Raw genomic sequence first — 10,517 nt, 5'->3', positions numbered from 1 at the left:
GGACCTTGAACGAAATTTATATTTTATTAATTCTGTCTTTTGTGTCATTAGGATTTTCAATGAGATTTAATCAAAAGGAATTGAACTTAAAGCCCTGATCTTACAAATATGAGAAAGCAGCACTCTGCGGACATTTTCTAATGAACTTGCTCAGATATTATTACACACCTCAAGAGCAGATATGAATTGAACATGGATCTCCTGGCCCAGAGTAGGAACAGGACCACTGTACCACAAGAATCGTAGCAACAGTCTGAATTGCAAACTAACCAACCTAGAACAGACAATTGCTTAAAACACAAATATAACTGAAGGTAAGGGTGTCAAGAGTCTCCAAAATGAGAAGCTAATCACCTAACAGCCATAATTTCCCCAATTAATGTTTTCAATTTCATATTCATGTGGTCAGGTGAATTGAAATTGGTGCTATGTAACTAGAATTCAAAGGACCAATGAAATTATTAGTCCTCAAACAGGGCGATCAGCTTAGAGCATGCAGAATTAGTGTTAGTAACCACACAGAAAGAAGACCTGCAAAAATGGACACAGAGGACATTGAGACCAACACCATTCACTCTATCAGCAAAGCCAAAGAATTGTGGGATGTGTATTCACACTATCTTTAAGAATACAGTGCAAAGAAATTGAAAATAATCAGTAATGGTATTTTGAAGTTTATACAATTGGAAAGTTCATTGAAAAATTCTTGTAAAGAAATCGCAACTGTTTCTCATTTAATCCTCTGCAAATTGTTCAGAATACTTAAGAAATTTGCATTACTTATCCACAGCTTCTCTTTTAAAAACATAATATGCATACTTTAAAGTGTGTGGTTTAGAAGCCACAAACATCCCAGAATCCTTTGGTGTTGTTTGGCTTCAAGTCAGTGGTCTTCATTACCCACTGTGAACAGCTGGTGCGGCCACAAGTACATGGTTGGATCATTTTCAAAATCAATCCGGCATACTGCTCTCACGCCCTCGGATTAGCAAAACTCAAAATTGTAACCTCAGCTAGCCGGCAATACCAGTAACTTCATAGAACCTTTTTAAAAAATTAATGAAGACCACCAGCACTGAGTGAATGCTCTTGGATTCCCAGTTCCTATGGGTTAAGTTAAATTTGAGAACACATTGCTGGATTTGGAGCCTTACTGTACTTCTCTTCCTTGCACCTTTGGAGAATCTCTAAACTCCTCTGATGAACTGGGTGATGCAGAAAGCTAAAACTATCGACACTTTTCAAAACCGGAAATGGAACAGCATCATCATGCCCTTGGGAAGCATAATAAAAACAAAAGAAAAAGTAAAAGACACAAGATAGAAATATTCATAAAAGACAGAAATTTGAAAGACTGAGAAACCTCTACAAGAAACCAAATATCACAATTACAGTGAGACACCTTTAATCATTGATTCTTTTTTGTTGGAAATGAGACCGTTTTTCCTCCTAATTTAGAGATAATGAGTTAGTGAATTGCAGAAAGCTTGTATGTTCTTCACTGGAGAAGAAAGGCAATGCAAGAAAAAGACAGATTTTACAAAGTGCAGTTATGGATATTCATTAAAGAAAATCAGCACTTATTAAAATACTATCAACAATGAAATGTATTCGTCTTTTTCTTTTAAGTAATTGAATTTAACAACCAGAAATACAAATAGTTCACTTTCTGAAAGTTTCATCCTTTTTAGATTGATAGGCTCTTGATAAATCAGGCCACCACATGGGAGTTCTCAAAATTACAGCAGCATTTGCTCTGAAAAAAGTCTAGAAGAAATAAAAAGATTTTAAATTATAAACTTCAATTATTATTGATGCATTGTTTCATCTACTGATCCAGTTGTCATCACCACCAGGTTTCAGATCTAGATAAGACAATCTTAAATGGAGATGGCAGATCAGGAAAGCAAGCAGAATCTGAGTTATATAGCCAAAACAGCAGTGCATATGTGGATATCAGCTGAAGATAGGAATAAACTGAAACGTGACATCTCTCACAGCTGAAGAGCCCACTAAGATTTATCTGGGTTTGCACATGAGAAACAGCTACTCAGTGAGGTTACAGGGGCTGCTGACGCCTTTGGAACTGTATTTCTAAATACAAATCAGGGTCTTCAGGAGATGGACAGGAAGGAGGGCAATATAATAAAAACTTAATAGGAACGGCTTCATTTCATACCAAAAAAACTACCAATTACAGAACTAAGTTCATACCTTTCACACTAGGGCACTTTTATTTCCTTCAACAGCTTCAAATTACCATATGGTTATTCATAAAGAAAAGTAACCAAACACGTCAGTTTTCACAAGGTATTTTATTTTGCAGATCTTCAGCACAGAGAAGGGAGAAGAAAGAGGTTACACTACAAGAGCGGAAGAAATATAGAGCAGCATTCTACTTCTCTACCAAGATTAGATCTAGACAGAGCAAGACTGTACTAGGCAGTGAATTCAGAGTGCAGACCAGCTGCTACAGCATGATGATGCGTCTTTCTATAAAATAAGCACATTTTCCTACATTTAGAAGGGCAGAAGTGCACTGATTAGAGTGAGAAAAAGCTAACCAAAGCCTACATAACATCAGCATAAACATTAAACTGCTCACAAACTGTAATTTACACAAATAGGTCAATCTAAGATTGGAGAAATCTCTAAGATTGGAGAAATCCCAAAGATTGGCAGATATGTTCAAAATGAATGCAGACCTAATAAAATGAATTTAAGTAATACAGATTCAAATATTTCACCACTAGATGGAGTTTAATGTTTGTGGGATTAGAATATTTAAATTAATTAGGCTCTGGAACAAGATAGCTAAAAGTCACCGATATATCATGGTTTAAGGTACCAAGACATGCATCACCCAGTATATAGAAACTAACCAGTACAATTTAAAACTTTATATACCTGTCTTTGTTCTCCCAAAGTGTACTTTATGATGGTTTCTTTGTGAAATGACATAATGGGTAGTTTAAGTATTATTCTAAACTGCCATGAACACACTATCACTTGGGCAAATGATTTTTTGTCATACAAAGCCCATAACATAGAACATAGAACATAGAACAGTACAGCACAGTACAGGCCCTTTGGCCCACAATGTTGTGCCGAACTTTTACCCTAATCCTAAGGTCTATCCAACCTCCGCCCCTACCTTATACTATCATCCATATGCCTATCTAACAGCCGCTTAAATGCCCCTAATGAGGCCGACTCCACTACCCTCTCCGGCAATGCATTCCACGCCCCGACCACTCTCTGAGTAAAGAACCTGTGAAAGGAGCACCACTGTTTCTGTCCGGCTTCGAAACAGGGACCTTTTGCGTGTGAGACGAACGTGATAACCACTACACTACAGAAACACGAGAGTAACACCTGATGTTCTGCTCAAGTACCACAGTTACATTAAATTCCTGAAGCAGTGGAATACCAGACCCTAGCATTAAATCAAACAGTTGAACAAATCATTGCCTTTGTTTGGCAGCAAAGTACATGTTTCTCAAAGCTACTACAGTGAGAAACCTGCACTTTACGAATTTAAAAGATTTATGGTGGCCATCATACGTATACTCAATAAGTCACTGATCAATTCATTGGCACTTAGAAACTGAAGTCATATACAAAGTCAGATACTACCTAGCACAATGAAGAATAGCCCCCGCCCTAGGGAAAAGACACCTGCCATTCACCTTATCTATACCCCTGCGAGATATTGGACCCCTGCGAGATATTGTATTATGATTCTCTTTACTAACTCACTTACAAGCGCACTACGTTTACTACACCGTGTTTCTATTCATTCATTCATAAAACAGTGTTAAAGTAAACATCCCTTCCAACTCATTACTGTTTCTTTGCATCTTTCAATACTTAATGACCCTATGCTGCAAGCAGCATTTAGACCTGTTTCTGTATCAAAGGCTACCCCTGAATAAGTGTTAATACCGGAACCTACTCAGAACAATGCCATTCTCACCATTGTGTCTCCAGAAATCACTCGAAACTATGGAAAGATTATTACATTAATTAGTCCTTAGCACCGTCTCTCAGAACCTGAATAGGTTACAAAACATCAAACAGTTTCCTCCACTAGTACGTACTTTTTAAATACATATTAAATAGAGCCACTACCTCTTTAAGAAACTTACTATCAAAACAGCGCTTCTGTGAAACTGCCTGATTGAATGTGTAAGAACTGTCAAACCAGCAATAGTAAATGAAATCTCACAATCCAGCAGTGGGAGATCAGTTTAATATCCTCTATACTTTTATTTAGTACACATATAATTTCTCATTTATTTAGATCATACAGGTCTAGTATTTTTACTAACATTACTAACCTTAAAGACAAAAAGACTAACACCTCTTAATTATATAAGCTCACATCGGACAGACATTCTAATCCCATCAACAATAAGAGCCAGCATTTAGCAAGTGCTTAAACCATTTCCTGCTTCCCCAGCACAGATATCATGCAAACTTTTGTACAGTAAATATAACAATGTGACACCATGACCTAATAATATGATTTGGGCTCATGTCTGAAGAATGACTCATTGGCCCAAAATGCTATAAGGTGTACAAAATGATCAGAGGTATAGATAGAGTAGACAGCCAGAGACTTTTTCCTAGGGTGGAGATAGCTATTACGAGGGGGCACAGTTTTAAAGTGAGTGGAGGTAGATACAGGGGAGACGTCAGAGGTAGGTTTCCTACTCAGAGAGTGGTAGGGGCGTGTCTTTGTTCTCCCAAAGTGTACATTATGATGGTTTCTTTGTGAAATGACATAATGGGTAGTTTAAATATTATTCTAAACTGCCATGAACACACTATCACTTGGGCAAATGATTTTTTGTCGTACAAACCTTTCACAGGTTCTTTACTCAGAGAGTGGTCGGGGCGTGGAATGCATTGCCGGAGAGGGTAGTGGAGTCGGCCTCATTAGGGGCATTGAAGCGGCTATTAGATAGGATATGGATGATAGTATAAGGTAGGGGTGGAGGTTAGATAGACCTTAGGATTAGGGTAAAAGTTCGGCACAACATCGTGGGCCGAAGGGCCTGTACTGTGCTGTACAATTCTATGTTCAATGTTCTATGATGCTAAAATTTTAATGCACGTAAAAACTCTGTATAAAGAGGCGACTGTAAAAGTGTATTTTGGATTCCATCACCGCCTCGAACTGTGCTACTGCGGATGCTCAATAGAGAGGCTATTTTTGCCACTCACCGATCTCAGTCATTATTGAACATGATCCCACACCCCTCATGATTTTGTAAGCCTCCACAAGTTCACCCCCCAACCTCTTATGCTCCAGTGAAATAAGTCCCAGGCTATCCAGCCTCTGCTTATAACTCAAGCACTCCATTCCCAGCAACTTCTTGGTAAATCTCTTCTCCAGCTTAATAGTATCCTTCCTATAACAGGGCGACCAGAACTGGACACAGTACTCCAGAAGTGGCCTCACAAACGTCCTGTACAACTTCAACATAACATTCCAACTCCTATACTGAAAGGTCTGAGCAATGAAGGCAAGTGTGCTAACTGCCTTCTTAACCACCCTACCTATATATGATGCAAACTTCAAAGAATTATGCACCTGAACCCCTAGGCCTCTCTTTCTATAACACTACCCAAGGCCCTATCATTAACTGTATAAGTCCTGCCCTTGTTTGTTTTAACAAAATGCAATAACTCACATTTATCCAAATTGAACTCTTTCTGCCACTCTTCAGTCCATTGATCCAATTGATCAATGTCCCTTTGTAATCTCAGATCACCTTCTTCACTGTCCACTATACCACCAATTTTGGTGTCATCTACAGACTTACTAAGCATGCTTTCCACATTGTCATCTAAATCATTTATATAAATGACAAACAAAAGTGGATCCAGCACTGATCCCTGTGGAACATTGCTAGTCACAGGCCTCCAGTCAGAAAAACAACACATCAACATCACTCTCTGTCTCCTGCCATTAAGCCAATTTTCTATAAACTGGCAAGCTCACTGAATCCCATGTGATTTAAATTTACTAATTAGGCTACCATACGGAACCTTGTCAAAGGCTTTACTAAAGTCCAAGTAAACAAAGTCTACCACTCTGCCCTCAATCATCTTGGTTACTTCCTTAAAAAAACTCAATCAGGTTAGTGAGACATGATTTTCTTCACATAAAACCATGCTGACTATCCCTAATCATTCCTTGCTTCTCCATATGTATATAAATCCTATCTTTCAGAATCACTTCCAACAACTTACGCACCACTGAAGTCTGACTCTCAAGTCTATCGTTCCCAAGCTTCTCCTTACATCCCTTCTTAAACAAAGGTACACCATTAGTCACTCTCCAGTAATCCGGCACATCACCCATAATTATAGATGATACAAATATTTCTGTGTGGGACCTCGCAATTTCCTCCTTAACTTCCCATTGCATCCTGGGATACACAAAGTCAGGTTCCTGGAGGTTGATTCACATTTATGTTTTCTAAGACCTCCAATATTTCCTCTCCTATAGTAAGAACTGCTTTCAAAACATCAATATTAATTTCCCCGTTCTCCAGCCTCCATTTCTTTCTCCACAGTAAGAACTGACACAAAGTATTCATTTAATATCTCTCCCACCTCCTGAGGTTCAACATAAAGGTGACGTCTTTGATCGTTAAGGGTCCCTACTCTCTCTAGTTGCTCTCTTGCTCTTAATGCACTTTTAGAATCTCTTTGGATTATCTTTAACCTTATATGCCAAGGCTATCTCTTTGCCTTCCTGATCTCCCCTTTACTCTCTTTATACTGTTCAAGAGATTCATTTGAACTAGTTGTCTATATCTAATAGATGATTTTTTTCATTCTTGACTAGAACCTCAATATCTTTATTCATCTATTGTTCTCTAATCCTACCAGCTTTACTTTTCACTAACAGGAACATGACGACTCTAAAATCTCGTTATCACACTTTTGTAAGCTTCCCACTTATCACACATCCCTTTACCTGAAAACAGTAGAAGAAAGAAGAAAATGGACTAATGGAAAGTGAAGAATAATTGCCATTTTTGCTTCAAAAAACATCTCCAATTTCAATAAAAAAATTTCTTCAAAGGGAGGGGGAAAAATGCACACACACTGCTGCCCAACTTAAGCATTGGAAGCTAAGGTTAACTGTAAGTAACTAAACAGTGAGCTTTTAATCTAACACATCAGATGAGTTGCCCATTTTAAGGGACATTACTTGCCAGAAAAAGTTCTAACTGAAAACCTGGTGTTACATCTGTCAATATATGCAGTATCAAACTCCTTACAGGAGTCAGGATGAGTGGCAGTCTGCATAATTGCTGAACATTTCCGAAGGATAGATTTGCATGTATCCTTTGAATTGCCTTTTTATCCAGTGGATGATGAGACCTTTGCCACAAAGAAGTGACCTGATAAAAGGCCTTCAGAGACATAACTCCACAGTTAGAGTTATACCTTGCATACTTTGGCATGTTACAAAAATTCAATTAACGTACAATAGCTTTGACAATGGAGACATTCAAGGGAGATTTTGTGTCAATCTAGATTGCAGCAGTACAGAAAAAAAGAACAAACTTCTGTACTATATATTGAAAAATATTCAAAGTCCTGATAGCGAAAAGCTACGCAGAGAAAAAGGGTCACCGGACCCAAAACATTAACTCTGTTTTTCCCTTCACAGATGCTGCCAGACCTGCTGAGCTTTTCCAGCAACTTTGTTTTTGTTCCAGATTTACTGTGCCTTGATCCAGGGTGTGAAAGGAAATTTAAGTGCGGCATGCATCAAGTGGGCTGAATAACCTGTTCCTGTGTCATGTATTCCAGGTAATCCTTTGTAAAAACATAGCTTTTTTCTTTTTCTGGCCAGATGTTAAAAGACCTATTGCACATTTCCAGCTTTTATTTTAGATTCGCAGCACTTATTATATTTCTTATCTTTACAAAGTATTGTGATTCTGTCTCTTTCAACATTCCACCGCCTGAACTCTAAAGCTAAGTTGTATTAAAAGACTAGTTAAAACACATGTAAAATTTAGTTGTTACAGCTTGATTACAGAATCCATCAAAAAAAAGCTTGCATGGCAATGCTATAAGCAATGCCTTATGAAAGAAATGACAGCCTCCAGTGTCTAAGAGTAAGGAAATTGAGGCCAAAAGCATTCACATCATTAGGAATAGGTTATGGATCATATTAAATACTGACCAGATTCTATCAGAATCTTTCAACATTTTTGTTTTATTCACTCGTGAGACATAAGCAATAACGGCTGGCCAGTGTTTATTGCCTGTCCCTAGTTGCCCTTGAGAAGGTGATGGTAGGCTGTGTTCTTGAATCGCTATAGTCCATGACCTATTCATAGATCCACGTGCCCTTGAGGAGGGAACTCCAGGATTTTGACACAGTGACAATGAAGGAACTACAATATATTTCCAAGTCAGGATAGTGAGTGGCTTGGAGGGGAATTTGCAGGGGCTCATGTTCCCATGTCTCTGCTGCCCTTGTCTCTCTAGTCTGAAGTGGTCTTTGGTTTGGAAGGTGCTGTTTAAGGATGTTTTGTTGAATTTCTGCAGTGCATCTTGCAGATAGTACATACTGCTGCTACTGAGCATCAGTGGTGGAGGGAGTGGATGCTTCCTGATGTGGTGCCAGAGGGGGCTGAATTCTGAATAAGCAGTGGCCTAATTATATAAATGCTAGACTATTAAATCAGAACTCAGCTAATGTTCTGGGGATCCAGGTTCAAATCCTACCATGCCAGATGGTAGAATTTGAATTCAATACAGAATCTGGAATTAAGGGTTGAATGATGACCATGAAACCATCGTCAATTGTCGGTAAAACCCATCTGGTTCACTAAATGTCCTTTAGGGAGGGAAACCTATTATCATTACCTGGTCTGGCCTACATGTCACTACAGACCCACAGCAATGGGGCTGACTCTAGGCTGCCGTCTGCGATAGGGAATAATTTCTGGCCTCACCAGAGATACCCACATCCCATGAGTGAACAAAAAAAAAACTGTGCCCGCCACTTCTGCTGTGTCTGTCTTGCCAGTGGAACAGAACATACCCAGGGCAGGTAGTGTCTGGGACATTATCTGTAAAGTGTGATTCTGTGATTATGTCAGGCTGTTGCCTGACTAGTGAGAGAGAGACAGCTCTCCCAATTTTGGCAGTAGCCCCTAGTGGTTAGAATGGAGGACTTTGGAGCGTCGACAGGGCTTCTGTTGCAGTTGTTGTTTTGGGTACCTAGGTCAATGCCAGGTAGTCTGTCTGGTTTCATTTCTTTGTCGAGCATTTGTGGCGATTGATACAAACGAGTAGCTTGTTAGGCCATTTCAGAGGTTGTTGAGAGTCAACCATATTGCTGTGGCTCTGGAGTTACATGTAGGTCAGACCAGGTGAGGATGAGAAATTTTCTTCCTTGAAGGACATTAGTGAACCAGACAGGTTTTCCAGCAACCAATGGTTTCATGGTCATCAGTAGATTCTTAATTTGAGATTTTTTATGAAATACAATTCCGCCATCTGCCGGGCCCCCCGAACATTAACTGAGTTTCTGAATTAATAGTCCAGCAATATTATCACTTGGTGGCACAGTGGTTCAATGGTTAGCACTGCTGTCTCACAGCATCAGGGATCTGGGTTTGATTCCAGCCTCGGGTGACTGTGTGGAGTTTGCACAGACTTTCTGTATGGAGTTTGCACATTCTCCCCGTTTCTGCATGGATTTCTGCCAGGTGCTCTGGTTTCCTCCCACAGTCCAAAGATGTGAAGGTTAGGTGGACTGGCCATGCTAAATTGCTCATAGTGTCCAGGGACATGCAGGCTACATGGATTAGTCATGGGCATTGTAGGGTTACAGGAATAGGGTATAGGGGTGGATCTGGGTGGGATGCTCTTCAGACGGTCAGTGTAGACTCAATGGACTAAATGGCCTGCTTCTACAGATAGGAATTCTATGATTTTAGAATTCTGTGGGATTCTATAACTAGAACATTTTCTTGAACTATGCCCAACAACTGAATGCACGGAAATACCCTCACTTTCCCTTACCAGGTTTCTTCTCAACATGGCATTTTCCAGCCTCTCGGAAAGCCACAGCTGCTCGGAAGTAGGACCTCAGTATTGACCAGCGGAAGACAGCTACTGGGTCAATGCCAATCAGACTGCTGATGAAGGCGTTCTTACTGCTTTTCAGAAGTGCGACAATGTCAGGACGCATGTGGTCTGTATTCTTTTCTCGAAAATCCTACAACATACGTTAATAAGGAATAATGAATGATCTAATTTTATAGGTGCATATCTTATTCACAATCATGATTCTTTTCTCAATGAAGGTAATTTCCACTACTTCCATCACACTTCTCCCCATCAACTGAGAGAAACCAACTCGTGGATATACAATAATAAAAACCGAAAGAACTGCGGATGCTGCAAATCAGGAACAAAAACAAAGTTGCTGGAGAAGCTCTGCAGGTCTGGCAGCATCTGTGAAGGAA

At 39.5% G+C, this 10,517-nt stretch overlaps 1 protein-coding gene across 6 annotated transcripts in view; it reads right to left on the bottom strand.

Annotated features, from left to right (window-relative positions):
• Positions 1–10,517, bottom strand: part of myo9aa (myosin IXAa) — a 308,137-nt gene that overhangs the window by 118,691 nt on the left and 178,929 nt on the right. For 5 of the 6 annotated variants that reach the window (XM_048617105.1, XM_048617106.1, XM_048617109.1 and 2 more), the window contains 2 exons: positions 10,072–10,267; positions 1,155–1,274 (listed from right to left, as the gene is read on the bottom strand). In XM_048617105.1, coding sequence (XP_048473062.1) covers positions 1,155–1,274; positions 10,072–10,267 — 316 coding nt within the window. The remainder of the gene's footprint in view (positions 1–1,154; positions 1,275–10,071; positions 10,268–10,517) is intronic. The other variant, XM_048617107.1, reaches the window with a different exon arrangement.

Source organism: Rhincodon typus, chromosome 36 (genome assembly GCF_021869965.1).
Source record: "Rhincodon typus isolate 14 chromosome 36, sRhiTyp1.1, whole genome shotgun sequence".
Lineage (NCBI taxonomy): Eukaryota > Metazoa > Chordata > Chondrichthyes > Orectolobiformes > Rhincodontidae > Rhincodon > Rhincodon typus.
Note: the sequence above shows the minus strand (reverse complement) of the source record. Positions and strands in the feature narration are given on the sequence as shown.